This window comes from Carassius auratus, chromosome 27, assembly GCF_003368295.1.
Source record: "Carassius auratus strain Wakin chromosome 27, ASM336829v1, whole genome shotgun sequence".
In the NCBI taxonomy this organism is placed as follows: domain Eukaryota; kingdom Metazoa; phylum Chordata; class Actinopteri; order Cypriniformes; family Cyprinidae; genus Carassius; species Carassius auratus.
In genome coordinates this window covers 10,629,500-10,649,237 of record NC_039269.1, presented here as the reverse complement: position 1 = coordinate 10,649,237, position 19,738 = coordinate 10,629,500, and the positions used below count along the sequence as shown (strand labels likewise).

General features: G+C 39.5%; 1 protein-coding gene across 3 annotated transcripts; it reads right to left on the bottom strand.

Annotated features, from left to right (window-relative positions):
• Window positions 1–1,556: 1,556 nt before the first annotated feature.
• Window positions 1,557–18,809, bottom strand: LOC113045439 (protein SMG7-like). Of its 3 annotated transcripts, none has more exons than XM_026205839.1 (23): window positions 18,662–18,809; window positions 12,683–12,714; window positions 12,187–12,304; window positions 11,965–12,097; window positions 11,370–11,541; window positions 11,126–11,197; window positions 10,882–11,032; window positions 10,645–10,780; window positions 10,334–10,496; window positions 10,046–10,202; window positions 9,687–9,757; window positions 9,544–9,604; window positions 9,314–9,433; window positions 8,541–8,958; window positions 8,319–8,454; window positions 7,848–8,215; window positions 7,303–7,650; window positions 6,158–6,307; window positions 5,641–5,718; window positions 5,106–5,262; window positions 4,800–4,970; window positions 4,402–4,556; window positions 1,557–4,252 (listed from the first exon to the last, which is right to left on the bottom strand). In XM_026205839.1, exons 1-23 carry the CDS (start codon window positions 18,685–18,687, stop codon window positions 4,139–4,141), a joined length of 3,507 nt encoding a protein of 1,168 aa, XP_026061624.1. In that variant the 5' UTR covers window positions 18,688–18,809; the 3' UTR covers window positions 1,557–4,138. The 3 variants fall into 3 exon arrangements, with proteins under 3 accessions (XP_026061624.1, XP_026061623.1, XP_026061625.1); XM_026205838.1 differs by having other exon boundaries at window positions 8,319–8,460; window positions 18,662–18,808; XM_026205840.1 differs by lacking the exon at window positions 6,158–6,307 and having other exon boundaries at window positions 8,319–8,460; window positions 18,662–18,808.
• Between the last annotated feature and the right edge of the window lie 929 nt (window positions 18,810–19,738).

Genomic DNA, 19,738 nt, shown 5'->3' with positions numbered 1-19,738 from the left:
AGCGGAGACCAGGACAACAAGAGCCCCAGAGACACATCCCCTATAAAAGACCTTGTCTTAGACGACCACCGGGACAAGACCACAGGAAACAGATGATTCTTCTGAAAATCTGACTTTGGTGCAATCTGGAATTGAACAGCTGGTTTCGTCTGGTCAGACGTGAACTGGACCCCCACCTGAGCCTGGTTTCGCCCAAGATTTTTTTTCTCCATTCTGTCACCTCTAGAGTTCTTGTTCCTTGCCGCTGTCACCTCTGGGGTCCCTTCATTTACAGCGATATCGTTGACTTGATTGCAAATGATTGCACAAATATTTAAACTGAATTGAGATGATGAATTCATTGATGAACTGCCTTTAACTGTCATTTTGCATTATTGACACATCGTTTTCCTAATTAATGTTGCTCAGTTGCTTTGACGCAATCCTTTTTGTTTAAAGCACTATATAAATAAAGGGGACTTGACTTAAATCGTGTCTGTAATTAAAAAAAAAAATGAATTTATTCCAACATAAATTAAACATAAGAACAGTAAACATTATAATAAATGTTATATTGTGCATATATTTTGCAAAATACCCCTCTACAGTTTACGTTTTTTTCTGAGATAAATGTGACGTTAAGTGACAATGTTTACAAGACTTTATATTGACGTCTTTGCATGGCTGAAACACTAAATGACCGATTACAGGAGACATGATACAGAGTGTAAAGTTAATAGAGTACCACTTACCTTCGGATGTTTAGTCATGATAATTTTGTTCTGAAGCTGGTATTAGTGCGGAGGTCACGATCAGTTTAGGTGCTCCTCGCGCTACGGCGTCTGTCAACTGATGTGCTACAGATATCGGTCACTCCACATTGAACAGCGCCAAAAAGGCATTTATTGTTTTAATATTGCAATACAAAGGATGGACAGAATTTGAGATCTAAAACTTTGACTAATATTAAAAACACATCGCATCGCCAGTTATTGGATATGAAGTGCATTTCAATTTTTCTGTCCATTACCATTAACTGAAAACAGGCTAGACGAATCGACTCTTGGATTGGTTACTGTTAAATCATGATAACTAAATGTATTAAATCTGTATTAAGTTTTATGCATTTTCACAACTTTGGACCCCCTCCGTTTAAGTGATTGGAATTCACTGTGGTAAATATATCACTAATTCGTCGTAATTACAGCTGACACATGATATCTTTAAGTATTAATGTACACATTAAAGCATTTCTATGGCTGTTGCATTCTCAAAGTCATGCTAGTGATCCAGAATGCACCTTAAAAACCATTGTGCGCTGACCAGAGATTTTCTTACAGAGGTCAGAATGGAGCAATGATCAATGCATAATCTTAATAGTACTGGACATTTAACAGCTTTAGCAAAGGATATTGGTTCAAGGCATAATGCCAGCTGTTTAAATGCATGACTTTGTAATCATGCTGGACAAGCAGTCATCAGTGTCCCGGACATGCACGTGTCTATGATTCACATCAGAAAAAACTGAAAGGTAGAACGAAAAAGTGTAATGTACAAGAAAGACTCAAATCTGCATATGAGGACATGGTTTATTTTATTAAAGGCATAGCTGATTCCAGCGTTTACAAGTGTCCATAAAGAGACAAGAACACAATAAATCAAGCCCATTATAGAAGGAGATATCCTCACCCCCAACTATATTCCCTGACAAAATCCTCTAAAAACAAAAAAAAACTTGACTGGATATCTCCCTCATCCAAAATACAAGGCATTCTGAAAGATGGATTTCATGCAGAATCAGTGGGAGACTAGAATTTAGGGTTTGGGACAAACTTTCTTAGTGCTAAATTGAATGTAAAAGCTGGCTGCTATATTTTCTTTTAGCTTTACTATTGGAATGTTATATTACGGCCCAGAGGTGCAAGGCTGTTGTCCTGTGATCAGCATTGTAATGTACATCACTACAGAAGCCACAGTTAAAAGATGGATACTGGACAGCAGGGAAAAATCCACATTTACAATGCAGGGTACCGGGAAAAAGCACACTCACACAAGACTGTGCACCACAAGTCCATCCAAAATAAAAGAATGTTAGGCATCCACAGATTCTGAAACTCCTTGCTGAACAATTCGAAAAAGGAAAACAAAAGATGAACAAAACGGGGCACGCAGCTCCCACTGAAAACTTGTTTTTCTTCTGCAATTGATATTTTGACCTAACTCTTAAGGTTCCATTTAGTTATTTATTTCTCTATTTTTAATACAATTTTAAATGCAACAAGAGAAGCACAAACACACGGCAAATAGACACATCATTTAATGTTAGTCTTTAATAAAATGTTCTCTACTCAAAAATAAAAACACACTTTATTCTCATCATACAAGAGAGTACGTCTTTCATATAACCTTCGCCGGACAAAAACATCTTACATAACCAGGAAGAAATAACCACGGTGAACGCTTTATTGATATTTCGGCCTCTCCAACACAAACCCCTGGCCCCAGAACATCTCTACCAAACAGTGGCAACCACAAAACTTCTCGAAGGCCTACTCAGTGCTATATCCTCAACTGAAAAGAGAACGGTTAAGTTTTCAAAACAACATTTGCTTTAAATATCGAAGAAATCAGGGTCAGGGTGGCTACGATGACCTGACCATTTTCTAGCTTGAGAATCACAGACATGTGATGCTAACCCCAGGCAACCGATGATATACGTTACAAGATGTCAGAACGAAGCAGTAATCAGGCTCGATGCTCTTCCGCAGAGACGACTTTTTAGTGCTAAGTGCAATGGGAGCGGAAGTGACCTTTCGGAAGTACGTTATTCTGTGGTTTTAACAGTGGCTGTGGAGATTGTACCTGGAAGGAGAACAATTCAATGGCTGTGAGATTGCTGTGGGAAAACGGGCTTCTTCGGTTTGTGTCCCGAGCTAACAGCGCTACAGCTATACCTGTTCGCCTCATTCCAATAGTGCCGACCGTGATCGCGATGCTAACGATTCCTTAAAACAAAAATAAAGAAAGAACAACAAAAGGAAGCGAGAAAACACAGAGCAGGCACAAAGAGAGCTGATAAAACGATTAATAAAAAGGCTGAACATGAACTAAAGAAGCCATTATGCATTTAAGCTAGAGAATAAAGAAATGAGGAGAGGAGGGAGGCACACATTTATATCGAATGAACTCCCCCCGTCAGCAGTAAACTATTGAACATATTTAAGGAATAATATTTCAGAGAGCTAAAACTGCTACAGAACAAGTCACAAAATACAGTATTGTTAATAATTGCAGTCTCTATCGCAGCTAATACTACATCCTACATATATAGTCTAACCCCCAACTCTGCTTGATACTGATCGAGTTTAATGTCGCTATGATCTTCATAATGGTTCGAACTTTAGAGACGTTCCCTGTCCCGTTCTGCAAACTCTTCTTACAAATCAACAGACTGTACATGACAACACCATGATCCATGCCTGTGTCAATCTAAGTCCTAATATCTGAGCACGTTCACGCCGTCCGCATTATCCTTCATTTATAGAATTTGTTTTTCATTTTTTTTAATGCTGAACACAGCGACAGGAATCCCTCTGAGAAAATGAATTCAGACTTGGAATAAAACACAAAACCAGTCCTCCTTTCTTTTTTTGTCCCTCGTAACACCACGTCTGCTGTCAATAAACATCCCTTTCTGACACGCACGCACCCTTAACTCCTTAACGTGTGGCGTGCCGGTCACACAGAGCGATTTAAGCAGGTGGCATAAGGGTGTCTAGTCCAGAGTCTTAAGTCCAGATGAGACAGGAGAATGACCTTTGACCCCTAGAGGAAGCGAGGTGGCAATCAGAGAGAGTTTGTCCCCCTCCGAGTCAGTGTTCTGCAGCGGCTACGTGCTGAGCAGCGTGACAGGTCAGGTGCTTGCACGCTCTCACAGGGAGAGAGACAGACAGAGTGAGTGAGAGAGATAGAGGAGAGGAGTGGGCTGCACGTCCCTCGACGGTCAGGCGAGCGGTCCGTTTTGAGCCTGCCGCATCACATCGTTCGCCGTCTCCAGCCTCCACGCGCAGGTAATGCCGGAAATTTCCGATTGGAGCTTGTGGTGTTTCACCTCTTCGGTTGAATCATGTTTCACACAAGTGTGTCTACCCGTGGACTCTCAGTGTGGCGGATTCATGTTGCCGTGGCCGCGCTGCTGCTTCTGTTTCTGCTGCATCAGGAGCTGCTCCAGAGCAGACGGACCGGGCTGCATCATAGAGCTCGACCAGATTGACTGCAGAAAGAGGGGTAGAAGAAAGGGAATGTCGAGACTGAAGGAAAAACAGCGAAAATACATGCCATTGCACATCAGCAGGCTAGAACGACGGCAGAGAGTAGAAAACTGTACAACACTACAATACTGAAAAGAATATCCCGTGCTACCTTGAAACTGTCAAGGAGGACAGTAGAGGAGTCCTCCATTGGCATGTCCTGGGCCGCCCAGCTGCTGGTTTGTGCCCCCTGGTGCCAGCTGTTGGTATCTGGCACAGAGGAGGACGAGGCAGACTGCAGGTAGTCCAACCCAAAGCTGCTCACACCTGAAGACAGTCATACCAACAATAAATTAACAAATCAATCAATAAAAAATAAAAACAGACTTGTACTTTAGCAAATTCTCGATTCAGTAATCCTGCCATTTTTAAAGATAGAGAAGTATGAATATAAAGAAAGTAAGAACCACAACCAACAGTGCAGCCTGACAGTTGACAAACTGATCAGCCAGTGCTAATAATAAAAGCTGACCACTAGAAGAGACACAGTATGGGAACTACCAGCATTACCAGACTTATCAGCCTTCCAGCGATCGTTTCCCCGGCGGTCTCTGCTGTCAGGCGTCCCGATAGGGCCGAAGTTGGAGATGGGTAGGGAGCTGTGGCTGTGGGTGGGTGGGGATGAAGGCAGACTGCTTGGGTTAGAAGAGTGAGGGGACTGACTGGCTGGTGTAGAGTGATCTATAACAAAAGATAGGAACTGATTATTAACAAATCGATGCTGGTAGTTGTCTTCAGCACAATCTAAAATAATAGCTATGAACAAAGTCATTATTCTATGATATCTGTAAGTCAGTCAAAATCACAATATGGTACCTGAGCTGGCAGGAAGGGAGGGGGACCATGGAGTTCCTTCAAACAGGGAGTAGAGTGAAGGCTCCTGGTGCATCATGGGTACATCATGCTTAGACGCAGGAGCCATATTTTTTCCATAGGCCTCGCTAAAAATGCTGTTGTTCTGGTAGGAGCTCTCCTGTATCCAAAAATAATTTAGGTAATTAATTTAGGTAAATAATTTAGCTTTTTTAGTACAATATGTTATTGCCATTTTACAATTGATAGATATAGTAGGGAGAGGATAGAAAAAGGGGAGAATGATTTTGAATGGACAGATTCTAACTTGGTTATTTTACCTCATAATGAGTTTACCAGTTTGTTCAGAAAAAAAAAAAAAAGATATTTTTATTTTCATTACTAGTCAAAGCATGACTGGAAAGTAAAAATAGAGCAACTTCCAGCCCAGCAAACACAAAATCTGGTTATGTTTTGAATGAAAACACTGCCACCTGGTGACTTGATCTATAATGCAAGTGAGGACTAAAATGTTTGAGAAAGAGTAAAGCAGCTTTACCTGAATGGAAAATCGGGGGAGAAGAGAGGACTGGCCAATCACATCAGCTCCACTGTCTAGTCGTGACTGATTTGGCAACTACAGAAGAAGAGATGCACAAAAGATGAGAACTCTGCAACAGACATGCAAGTTCAAACATCTCAGACATTTCCAGCAGACCAAAGCACCATTGGACACATTAGAATGAATCTGACTATTACTATATTTTTAAATTATTTTAATAGTCAACAATTCCATGTTAATAATTTGAATATGAACAACCTCTTTCAATATGGCTTAAAACATATCCCAGGATGCAGCTCATGTATCCCATACATGTCTTGTTCCTTAGTTTCAATGACTTTTCTTACATGCTTATTCTCATACGTAGAAAATGGTAATAATTATTGAGTAGGTATGTCCTTTAAACTGGTACTGTACACAGGAACCCGATTTTATTTTTTTTATCCACAGAAGCCTATATGAAATCTCAATATTCTCTCCCGCCTGACAACATGATAGGAGGAGAACTACATACAAACATGTTCCTTCCAGGAGCAGAATTAAGAGGGCCAGCCAAGGCCTGGTAGAAATCATGAGGTTTAGTAAAAAGCAATTCCTCCTCCTCCTCAAAGTCCGCCAGAGTCTTTAACAGGTCTGGGGGCAGAAGAGGGGAGCTCTTGTTGTCCTAGTGAGAGACGAGGCACAAAGGGGAAGGAGAAAGCGAGAAAGAGAGAGAGAGGGAGAGAGAGGAAAAAGGGATGTGAGAAACAGGATGTAAGAAAATAGGAAGCGGCCTGTCATAGCTATTTGAGAGAAAAACAGCAGTCTGTGAAGATCAGTGCGATTCTCAACCTGACATCTGTACACGACCTGATGATGAAGCTGTTTGACTTACTCAAATGTAAATAAGTGTTTAAAACTCCACATAAAAAAATACTTCATGGCAGTTAAAGGTGGAAACGTGAAAGAAGAGATGAAAAATTAGAAAGCATGCGCATCTAAACAACTGCTAAGATCAAGTTTCAATAAAACCAAACATGGCTGCAAATGATACCCAGCTTATTCCGGGAAAACCCATAATAATCATAGTCATAACAGATGTACAGACGTTAAGCCTGGAGGAACCAGAAGCAAGTGCAAGGAATTGACTGAGAATAAGGACTGTTAGGAAAGGAACGCCTGCTTACTGCTTGGGGATCACTGCACCAAGCAGTACACTATTAATAAATAAGTCGAACATTATGAAATGACAAATGTTTAAAATATTTATGAACTATATTGCATGCTTGAACTCATGTTGTATGTTTTTAATTCATGAATGATGAAAGTAATAAAAATCTAAACTTTTTAAAAATGTATTAACATCTGGCAGTCTGAAATAAAGTCCATAGAACCAATTTCCCAGCTTACACTTTGTCTTTTCTGATGATCCGTTACACTCAGGCGTGGGTCTGCATCACAACACTGACCTTACCGACCTTATACTTTTGAATGGCAGTTTATGCAAATGAATGAATGAATAAATATTAACAGAAATATTTATACAATATTAAGGTTTCTATTGTTATTATAAGTTATTACATTATATTAAGCCTGACACTCGTTTCTTTCTTTTTTTTTCTTTTTTTTTTTTTTTTACATACTACAACTGTCTAAACAGAGAAGACAAAGAATGCTAACTTCGTATGGAGGGCCTCTGGGCATGTTCTCCTGGTCGGGGCAGAAGACTCCAGGCTGACGTTTGGCCATTCTGTCCCCTATTCCACTCCTGCCCTCTCCTCCCATGTGGTAAGAAGGCTCCCAATAGAAATCTTGCATTTTGACCTCTGGAAACTTCATCTTCTTGTCCATGCTGGGCTGAGGGGGCTGCATGCTCATGGGGTGTTGTTCAAAGAGTTTCATTGGGTCTTGGGTGGGCATGAAGAAAGGCTGTTTGACTGGCATCTGCATGGGCATCTTCTGCATGGTGGGCTGAGTTTGGTGCTGGTTCCACATTTGACCAGGCTGTTCAGCCACCTGCATGTAAGACTGCAAGGACAAAATAAAAATGGAGAAAATAGCGAGGTCAGCAACAACATCCAAGTTTCTAAGTAGTCTCCATGGTAATCGGACTGAACCTCACCACCACAAGAGCCAATGAAATGGGCATAATAAGCCAAAACAAAAATGGCATGGTTACTTAATTCATTCAATACCCCTTGCTTAAAATAAAGGAGTGACATTACCTGTTGCATGCTGTTATGATGTGGCGGACTTTTACCAAGCTGAGAGCTCTGTTTTGTGGGCGACTGCTGCTGCTGCTGTTGTTGTTGTTGCTGTACTTGAAGCTGCACAGATTGTTGCAAGGCCTGTTGGGATGGCTGTGTCTGCTGAGGCTGTGGAGGGCCTTGGTTTAGGGCTCCAGGGCCTGAGGGCCTCTGCTGGCTGTAGGGAATGTGTGAGGGTTTCCCTGTCTGCACTGGATTGGCAGATTGAGGGTGGGAAGCAGTCTGGAGGAAGGGTGCAGGTACGGATACACCTGTGGGGAAGGTAAATCCCGGGCTCATGGAGAATGCCACAGGAGGAGGGATCACGTATGCTGGCGGGGGGAAACCTGAAGGAGGAAAAGCACAAAAAATGAGGAAGTGAGCACTGACTGTACAGCACACGTGTTAGTAATGTTCAGGTATGGCATGTAGAAAAGTGTCTGGGGGTACCTGGTCTGCTGGGCAGAGGGGGGAAAGCTCCTGGGTGGTGGATTGGGATAAACTGTGAAGAGCATGTGGTTTGAGTCTGTGTGACTGGAGTCTTCCTCGCCTCTGACACTGGAGTCTTCCTCATCTCTGTCTGAGTCTTCACCTTGCAGCAAATCAAAGAGGAGTTTACACATTTGAAAAAGAGCTACAGCAAAATGAGGCCGTTTCTTTTGCAAGTCTCACCTGTTTCCCAGCATCCGCTGTTTTATCAAGACTGGTTTTCTTCACCTCGCTCTTTCTTTTGCCCTCTTTCTTCGGTTCGTTCTTCCCTTGTATTCCATTTCCTTTATTAAATCCAGCTTTGTCCTTCCCTGCATCCCTCTGGTGCTGGTTCCGGTTCGGTTCTCTACTCTGCTCTCGAGGTTTGATGTTCTCTTTGAATGTGACCACAGGTCTCTCACTGCCATCCAGCCCACTGTTCTGGTTCTTTCCGGCCGAGAGGACCGACTTCAGGCCCTGTGTGCTGTCGTTAGGCATCAGCTCACCATTAGATGACTCCTGGAGGACAGGTGTGTCTTTTTCCAGTGGCTCTTCCACCACCACCTCCGGGATATCAGTGATGAAGAGCAGAAGGCCATCACTTATGCGACACTGGATCAATCTGTTGGTGCCAAAAGTAAAAATTTAGTTTTTGTACACCACAACCTGATGATAAAAATTCAAATAGGTGTGATAAGCTAAGAAAATAAAACACAAAGCCAGAAAAGAGAAATGGACATTACAGAAAAAGTTATGTCAAGAATAGTAAAACCGGCAAATTAAAGCAAAAAAAAAAAAAAAAAGGCAAAGCAAAGAAACCAAAAGGACAAAGAAAAAAATTAGTAAGTAGAAAAATTATAAATGATTTACTTTTTAAAGCATATTTTACAGCTGGGAGGAATTATGCAGGTGACAGACTTTAGGAAAGTCCAAGAAAGTCCAAGAAAGAATGAAATGAAAATGAAAGAACGACTCACTGTGGTTGGTTGTCAGCCACCCACTTGCCCAGGCTGATGAGTCTCTGGTGTCGGGCATGAATTAACAAGCTCTCTTTGCCAATCACAACACCCTGATGCCCTTTAGAGAAGTCTAGCATTCTGAAATCAATGAACAACAGCCTTCAGAGATCATATACAGCTAAAATAGTCATGTGTGTGTAATGACTTAAAACAAGAACAACTGCAATCAATTAATCTTGAAGAATTACCGCAGAGCAGGCCGAAGGGCCAGAAATCCTTGCAATTCAAACTCCTCCGGCAGTGGAATCACTGTAAAACAAACAATCATGACCATAAAGTGAAAGAAAAGAAACCTTCATGAGCAGAAAGCATGTGATGCAGTGCTCGCTACCTGACGAATCTGACACATCCTCCTCCTTTGGCTGAAAGCTGTTCAGAATGGACACCAGCCATGGCCAGATGCTGTGAGATGCCAAAGATTTGTCATTTTAACAAATACCTCAAAATCTTGGCTCAGGCAGAACCATTTTAAAAGTCAAAAACAGACATGCCGTGTAATGGATTGTGGGTAGTTGCTGGGATTATCCAAATTGTGGATAAAAGTCTAAGAAACCACCACAAATTCCCCATCAAACGCAAACATATTAAAATGCTAAATCAACTAGCTTCAGTTTTGAAACTGAAATGAAACCTACATATACAAATAGTGTTCAGTATAATAATGGAAGGAAAAGAGAAAGCCTTTCTTACTACTGTCGCTTGTCCATGGGACTTTCATTAAACACACTCGGTCGAAGCCTCAGCCAATCCAGAGACACTTTGATGGCAGGAAGAGGGCACTCTCCCATGATCTCCTCTCGGTTCTTATTGAGTAAAGCTCGGCTTAGCATCACGCCCAGAAAAGACACTAGAAAAAGACAGTTACATTACAACATTGCACCAACTAGGATTACATGTTTTATTCGGAGGATCCATCACAGCATTTTACTAATTTTACAAAATAAGATCATCATTTAAATTTTCTTCAGTATGACATACTGAAGAGGCCGAGGAGCTGGATCCAGCTGATCTGCTCGTCTGAGCTGTAGCTGTGCTCATCTGCCTCATTGCTGAGGTCTCGGAGGTGGTGCAGTTCAAACAGGTTTATCACTGTGATGTGGACCAGCTGCTGGGAGCTGAAGGCTTTCTGCAGAATCAGCCTCTGTGGAGCGAATTAGTAAGGAGAGTAATGAGAATGTAAATTCAAACTAAGAAAGACTAATGAAACAGAAATCTGTTAATATAACTGCCACCTTAAGTTAATGGGGAAAAATGACATCAAGTGCTGCAGCTGGTGGTTTTGGACTTACCTGGAACTGCTCCTCTAATTTCTCTCTCAGGGTGTTCAACTTATCCAAGCTTTTGCAGAGATAAACATGGCCGTGGAACTTGATGAAGGCCTTAATAAAATCAGACACGCTCCATTTTGTTTTGACCTCATCACGGCTGTGGGTTAAAGAGACACAGGAGAATTAAGCACTGCTTTCATATTTGCATATGATAATGTGAGCAAAGGATTATGATCTTATGAATGTAAATATTCGGACCTCTCAAGGGCCTTGGAAAGAGCTTTCTGTAGGTTGGTGGAAGCAGCAGGAAAGGGGAATTTGACAGCAATGCTCCTGCAGTAGTAGAAGATTGTTGTGAGGTGGTCTCCTTTGGAGGAAGCCAGGATGGCCAGTTGATTGTAAGGTTGACCTGGAAGCAGAGGGGGGAAGATTAGATTTTTTAATTCAAAAGTGTCAAATGTCAGTGGTGTGCTTGAGAAGGTGAAAACAAACAGATACCAACCATTTGAGGGAACAAGTTGAGCTGCATGTCTATAGTACGACTCAGCCTGGCTGGTTTGGTTCCGATATCGTGCTGTGGATTGCCAAAAATAAACCACAACCAATTAAACCCTCCCATGCATTGCACTATTATCACTTTCTATGTTTCTAAATATTTCTTATTCATAAAAGCAGCAAAACGGTCTGCTGGTGTTCTTCACAATCTAGCTACAAAAAAGCAAGCAATATGTCCTGAGTGAGCTCACCAATATCTCCAAGATGAACAAGACAGTGCTGGCAGATGTAGGAACAGGAGCTGGGTTGGGGCTTCACTATGGCGCTGGTGCTGCTCTGTTTATTGCTGATGATGCCAAGCTGAGATGATTTCACACGGCAAGGTAAGTCCACATTAAATACCGTGCACAGCTCCTGCAACAGCTGAGAATCCAAAAGGAGATTTTTAAAATATATATTTAAAAAAAGGAACTACACCTCTGCCCTCCACAGATGGTACAGAATGTGAGCGGTTTCATTTACTACTCACACACTGAAGCTCGTAAACCGGTTTAATATTGTAAGTTTCATGATTTCAATAAGATAGACATGCTTTTTGATGAATAAAATTTAATTTAACCATTAAAACAGAATCTGCTGTTTAACTAACCCTTAAATACTGAATCGAGAAATTAATGAAAAAAACAAAAAAGGAATTTGTGGAAAAATAAAACCAATTTCATAGGCCCTACTTTAACAAAGAACAGCAGACTAGCATAACAATTGCTCATGTGACATCAAGCTTGTCTGTGGTTGTTTCAGCCACAATCTGCTTAACAATGAGCACTGTACAATAACGAAGCTTACTTGTGTGTAGAATCCACTAGCTGCCTCAAGAAACAGGGAGAGATTGGCCTGTACTTCACTTCGATTGGGGTTGGCCCGGTTCTTAGCTTGACTCTGTAGTGTGGTTATTTGATTCTTAAAAGCATGGTTCCAGCTGAAACAAAAGCGAGATCAGTGTCAACCAGATATTTTCAATATCATATGCATGTCAGCGATCCACAGAATTATTACAGGTATTCTTACAGATCTTGTTCCACTTTCTTGTCCAGGGCGTACTCCAGGTCCGTAACCAGCATTTTCTGGTACAAGTCCTGAAGAGCCTGCCTTGATGTCCAGACCTCCGCGGCACCTAGCTTTGAATCTGCATGACACGAGGAGTGGAACATGTTAAACAGCTAATTCTGCAGCCGCACTGTATAATGTGACTAACTGTGTCTAACAGCGCCTTTCTGTTCATTTGGAGAAAGATCTGCACGTCTTAGAAACCACATTCAATGCCATGGTTACCAGAGTGACAGGGATAAGATGACAAATACAAGATACAGCAGAAGACTCCAAGCAAGCTAATACATCAGATCAATAATTCTAATAATTTGTGCAACTTTTAACCATTGCAGCTTTTATATTAATATTTTAAAGATGACACATTAGATAAACACCTCAAAACACCATGCGTAGAGACTAAAAGACACTGACAAATGTTTAAAATCCCGATAAAATGGCCTAAACTAGCACATACCTGTCATGTCAGCCTTCAGGGCCTCTGCCTGCCTGCTCAAAAAAAAGAAATGAATATGTTAATGAGGAGTTGATTGAAGAGAGAATCATTGGACAAGGTCTGGTGAACACATTTCTGGAAAGACCAAGACAGCATCGCAGTTCAGGGTCTTCATTCTAATATATTCTCAAACTAGAGAATTTGTTATTGGTCAAGCACATCTTTCAAGTGATGAGTGATGACAGAGAGCTAATTTAAAGCAATGCCATTGGTTTAATTAATAAAAATGTTGCCAATCAAAATATCGTCAGGTTTTTTTTTAGTGGTGAGCATGTATGATTACATAATAGTTTTTTTTTTTTTTTTTAATGCAGCAAAAAGTCTGATGATGGTTTACATATTTGTGACCCTGGACCACAAAACCAGTCATAAGTCACATGGGTGTATTTGTACCAACAGCCAACAATACACTGTATGATTCAAAATTAATGATTTATCTTCTATAAAAAAAAATCATTAGGATATTAAGTAAAGATCATGTTCCATGAAGATATTTTGTACAATTCCAACCGTAAATCTATCAAAACTTAATTTTTGATTAGTAACGTATTGCTGTGAGGACTTCATTTGGAGAACTTTAAAGATGATTTTCTCAGCCAAATATTGTCCTATCCTAATAATCCATACATCAAAGGAAAGGTTATTTATTCAGCTTTGATATGTTTTGTGCCAGGGTTACATTTATTTATTTGCCCTGCCAACATTTTCAAAATTATTTTGAATATATTGTTTAAAGTTTTATATTTTCATTATGTATGCAACAATAAAAACATTTTTTAAGAATACTGAAGATTCAGAGTATCTGCCAATACCAGCACAGTTTATTTTTTAAATCAATGTAGAATTTCTATACTTCTGTGTGTTGACCTGATCATCACTCTTATATGCGTTAAACACAATCTGCTAAATACAACTTGATTTTAATGAAAAATAAATGAGTATATCATCATAATCTATGACAGAAATACTATTTTTTTTTTTACAATTTTTGTTCTTTTGAACAAATAAATATATTATTATAAACTAGGTTAGTGGATCTCTATGTGCATACAGTGAGCAGAATCATGCGCTTAAGGCAACACAGAGTAACAGCACTCGGCATAGAAAAGTTAAAAGCACAAGGGAAGAGATATTGTTGCATAATTGGGCTGCACAATATATTGTTTCAGCATCGATATCGCGAGGTTTAATATACTGATCATTATATTTATACTGATTATTTCCTTTGAACACACAGACACGTGTCTACACCAGACGCAACAGCCACCCGTGCCACAACAGCAACACTGATTATTTATAATTTCTGTACCTAAATAATAGACTTATTTAACTATGCTTGTAATTTGTTTATTTAACTCACCAAAAATATCACCCCAATCACTGATATATATTTATTTTTAAATAGAGCCATTCAAGTCATCTGGTGATTTTATTTTTTCATATCACAACAGATCACAGAAAAACTAAATATGTGTTTGTTTTTTTTCCAGTATTGTGGAGCCCAATGCGTAGTATAAGTATAGGCCTATTAGCCTGTATATGTGCAAAAGTTTTTGGAGTCTCTTCTTTTAAAGGGTCATCGGATGCAAAATTCATTTTACATGATGTTTGACCATAAATTTGTATTGGAGGTTTGTGTACAAATCCATCCTATATTGATAGAAATCCACAGAATCAAATCAAGCTGTTCTGAGATTTCTGTCAGAATAACGTAGTTCTGCACAGGCCCCTCCCACAATAGTTGATTGACAAGGTCATCTAACATTCGACCTGCCCTGAGTGAGTTGTCAAAAGTCTGCCATTGTGTCGACTCCAGTGCAGGGGAAGACAAGAATGTCTCCAATTAAGTGATTGAGATGTTGGATGTAATAATGAACATAGCAGTCATCATTTACTCCTGAAATTTGAGCCGATGAAAATGCAGAGGTTTAACGTTACTTTCCTTTTGAAGGTAATGCGCTGATCCCCGATCTTTCTAAATGCATCTATGATCATGCAAATCATTCGTGATCCAGCTTCATCTACCGCAGGAGCATAAGGGTTTTTAATAAATCTTTGTAAATCGTCTTTCCTGATATGTGCTAGTTAGCAAGTTTGGCGGCTGAGGTTTACAGTCTGGAAGAAAGGGGCGGGGTCAGCAGAGTTCATTAGCATTTAAAGCAACATGGATTAGAACTGTGTGCTGAAATCAAAGCAGATTTTCAAATGGTAAAAATTTAGTTTTTTACACCACCATTGAGGTATTTTAAACAAAGTATGTTAAAGTCTTTTCATTAAGACCCTAAAGAATCATATCGATTTGTGGAAAAAGAGCATTCGAGGACCCCTTGAATAGTTTTTAATCTCAGTTATTCTGTGCTCTTAAAGAGAGGTCCATATTTTTGACTAGTAACCGAACACGACACACACTTGCGTAAGTGTAGCCAAAAGTTTACATCAACTTGAAAATGAACGTGAAAACTTCATGGTTTTGTGCCTTTCGTGGGGCTTAACAATAACACAGAATAGTATACACATGAAATCTGATTTTGCCCCAGCAGAAATTCCCAGTATCAGATTGATGCATCATTTTCATGAAATTGTATTTTACAAAAAAAAAAAAAAAATCTATAGGATCTTAATTTACAAAAACAACTTTTTTTTGATTAACACAATGCAGTCTGGGGTGTGCTATATACAGCATAGTCTGCATTAAGGGCTGTGTAAAAAATCTAATGGGCATCTCACCAGTAAAGCCAGTTCTGTGATTAGAAGTATATCTCCATCACATGCTTACAGAAGGAGCAGCATTTACAACACAGAGCCATAGTTCACTGACAAGCTACACAATATCACATTCATAATCGCAGGCAATTAATCGCAGATAATGAACACATTACTGCATAGCTTGTAGGGCTGTCACTTTTGTGAAAAAAGGATTTTCGATTTTTAAGACATAAGTGTTCATTGAATCGATTGTAAAATCGATTTTCCATGTCTAAAAAAAAAAAAAAGAAGTTTCCTTTTTCAACGCCAAATAACAGACGAACGTAAAGAGAGCACTGGAAACACACAAGTCAGCAATATTTCTTATTTACTGGCATTAGAGCTGTAATCTGGCCTTAAAAGTTAGGCTTGAGGGATGAGTAATTTATACATATTTTAACAGTTTATTCATAACTAACATAGACAATGCTCATTTAGCCTATATTAATAGACCAACGCACCAATAAAAACTAGTCTTTCTTAATAAATTAAATTAAGATCAATTTTAAATTAAGATGGGTATTTGGCAACAACGAAATTAAGATAAAGGCTCCGCCGGATTTGCTTCGCCACTAGCAGCTGACATTTAATAAAAGAATAATGCCAACATTAGCGTATATATTCGGTCCACATTATGCATTTAAGACTCTTTTTTAAGGCACTTAAGATGAATATATAGTCATCATTTGAAAAACCTTTACTCACAGAGATTAGGCTAAGCCTACGTGTTTTTGTGGAGGAAAATGATTGAATCCACTGTAGATGTCTTCAGCGCATTCCTGCGCTCACTGATGGTGCGTCATTATTCACTCATTATTCTCATTATAAACATGGTCAAAACTTTTCCAAACCTCAGACCTTGCTTTAGTTGCTGGTGCAACCAAAATGTAATCACCAGAAGCAAGCCTCTGTTACACCTACTCAGCATCCATTTTCGCATCTTTCTCGTGCTAATGAAACTAATCATTTACCTCACAAACCAAGCCTGCTAAGATGATATAAATTAAGCCCGAACCCGACCGAACCCAAGATCTTCAGCTCTAATTGGCATGAAGTTTCGTGCAGAATAAACAGCAACAGGAGTGCAACATTCTCGAAAAAAATATATATGCAGAGGGAACTGTTGCCATAACATATATGAAAAACAACACTGAAGGCTTCAACCCAGCTGCATTTATGATTTAGGCAATTAGGCTGCGCGAGATTAGAGTATTACTGCCAATCTTTTACCACAAAAGCCGGTCGCTGTCAGCTGGCAATGGTGGCTCCTTTTCATAACTCCGCATTTCCTGTAAGAGGTCGCTTTCGATGTCACTGGGTCTTATAGACGCGTATTTGCTGGTATTTTCTGTCTAGCTTTCGCAACGCCTACTGCACTTTCAGAATTCTCTATTTTCTTTTTCTGCTTGTTTTTAATTGTTTAATTATTTTAAAATGAATAGTGTACATATTTGGTTAAAATCGATTCCCTATTTGCATTTTCGAAACCTTTTTTGGTTGGTCCGATCGATTTTGCAATTGATTTTCGAGTGAAAAGTGACAGTCCTAATAGCTTGTCAGTGAACGACTGCTCTTTTTAGTAATTACTGCTTCATTTGAAAGCAGGTGATGAAGATTTACTACAAATCACAAAACCAGCTTTACTGATTATACGCTCATGGTAATGGCATTCAATATTTTACACAGCCCTATCTGCGAAAAGTGTTTTTGTACTGATGACATTATCAAGTAGGCTATATCACCAAATCACACACAGAGTGCACACACATTGATTTATTAGTCTATTAAAACTCAAAATTCCAAGCATGGCAAAAATGCTTCTGTAAGTTTTCAATTTATATAGTCAAGTCTGCTTTCATTGCATCCCTAATTTATAAATACAACACGCATAAGATTTTTAGGGGAACTTGAAAACATTTTCAAAAAGCACCTGTCTAATGTCAGAAAGCCTATGACCATACGTATGGGAACGTATACTAAATGTCACATCAAAACAGGCAGAATGAAACCATACACCTGAATCAGGCTGAATACTGTTATCTGAGCTCTAGATGATGCTTCAGATTACATTAAAGTATAACAACATACAGCTTGTAATCAAGTACAAAACCAGAGTAGTAGTCATGTTTTCAGCTCACTGTCAGTTTGGAGCTGAAATGTGCGACTGTCATCACAGCCCCATCATTCCTTCACAACACTGACTCCTCAACAACAAACACTTCTACTCTGCACACTGATCACAACCTTCAACAACAAACACTTCTACTCTGCACACTGATTACAACCTTCCACGTTCACATGCTGGCCTGAATTTGTCATTCCCAGCCACTAAATTAATTTACAAACTCTGTCGCTCGATTCATATCACACTTTTGAACTAACTCAAGGTTACTGAAACATGTCAGATGCAAAAACAATGACTTGCATACCAGACATTCACAAAGATAAGGTCTCTAAAAGTCTAAAGAAAACTCTTCAGAAATATGTTGATTTTATTCTGAATCTCAACGTTACCTGTCCAGATAGACGCGTGCTGGAGCTACAGCTAAAAAACGATCGAGCGACAAGACAAAAACAAGGTCAAACACGCGTATCAATCGCATAAAATAACATAACATTGTTTATATAATCAGGTATTACACGAGTTCACTATAAGCTCTTCACTGTTATATATTATTCAGCCTGAAATGAAAGGAAAAGGAAACGTGTGTACGTTGCCGCAGACCCGCCACATATGAAGCTTTGATTTTTTTCCAGACAGATTTTCCAGATGATTAGTCACTCGAAACCGTATGTGACTAATGTATCGAGCATGTGTAACTGGATTTTTTTCTGACCATCCAATGGTGTGTTTGTAGCTAAAGCGGGCTAACATAGCACAGCACCTAGCATGCCCTCCCACAACAGCTAACTATGTATACACGAATTACATCGTTACATCAAGTATATATCGGGATTTGCCCGACTGTCCATCTATCAATCGTTTTTCCAATATCTGGGGCAAAACGTTGGCCACTTCTTCTTGTATTCAGTTTCGTGTCTCATTTACAAGCTAGCATGCTAACTAGCCTAGCTTCTAGCACTGACAGCAATGCTTGTCGAACAACATTCCGATAAACCACATTCGGCCTCAGTTGATAGGAACACGGACTCGGTCGTCAGTTCGAGCCTGAGAAATCTCCGGATTTTACTCACCGTAAATATTGGGCGCAGAGGTTCATCCTGTCGGATCGCCAGTCTTTTAGAGAACGACAGGTTCACAAGCTAAATCTACACCCGGCGCCATATTGTCCATCACATTGTCATTGGTAGAAAACGGTCCAGGCAGACGTACACACAAGAGCGCGCTGAACTACGTCACAGACCCCGCCCCCTCGCTCAAGTACAGTAATTACTTTTCAGAAATATACAGCTTGTCCAAATTCAGACTGTCCATCGTAGCACAACTAAATACTTGAAAGACTAATGTGTCACACAGTTTGACCCCTTATACTTTTTTTATTGGCCTATCAACGGGTTAGTTAAAATTCTACCACCTCCAGTTCTCAAAAGTCTTGTGAACAAATCTTGTGTATGGGTTTTATTGCCTTATTTCAGTGATTTAAATTTTTTTGTTTTTTACTAACCATGCATTACTAACCAACTTTTTTTTTTTAAACACATATATATACATTCATGTTGCTATAGGTTATTATTGTAGTCCAGTTTGTGCTGCTTACAGTGTAATCAGACTTTAGACTTTAATATGTTTGTAAAATGATGAAAAATAAATGGAACACATTCCATGGCATGTCAAAACTTCTCCAGGGACCCAAACCCCCCTCAGACCCCCAAGGAATACTGTTCCATCCTGGTGAAATTACCTGTCAAACTCAATTCTTCAGCTGAGTCCTTAGCCATCTTCAAGAAACCTCTAACTCTGGCACTCACTATTCTAATTCTATTGAATGTATTTGTTGACTTATTCGTCTAACACCTGTACTCTTTATTAGTTTTCTAACCTTAGGGTTTTTTTTTTTGTTTTTTTTTTGTGGTTGGGATTCGAAAATCAATTCCAATTCCAGAATCGGATTAAGGTCAGGAGACAGATACTTGTTGTAAAATAAAAAATTCAGTTCTGCATATCATTTACTGTGTACGCATCTTTTATATTTAGCAGGTGAGAAGGGGTCGTTAAAAATGGATTTGTCTTTGAATCATTCATTCAAGAGATTCATTCAAAAACACTGATTCATCCAGTAATGAGTCATTGAATCATCCCATTCAAATTCC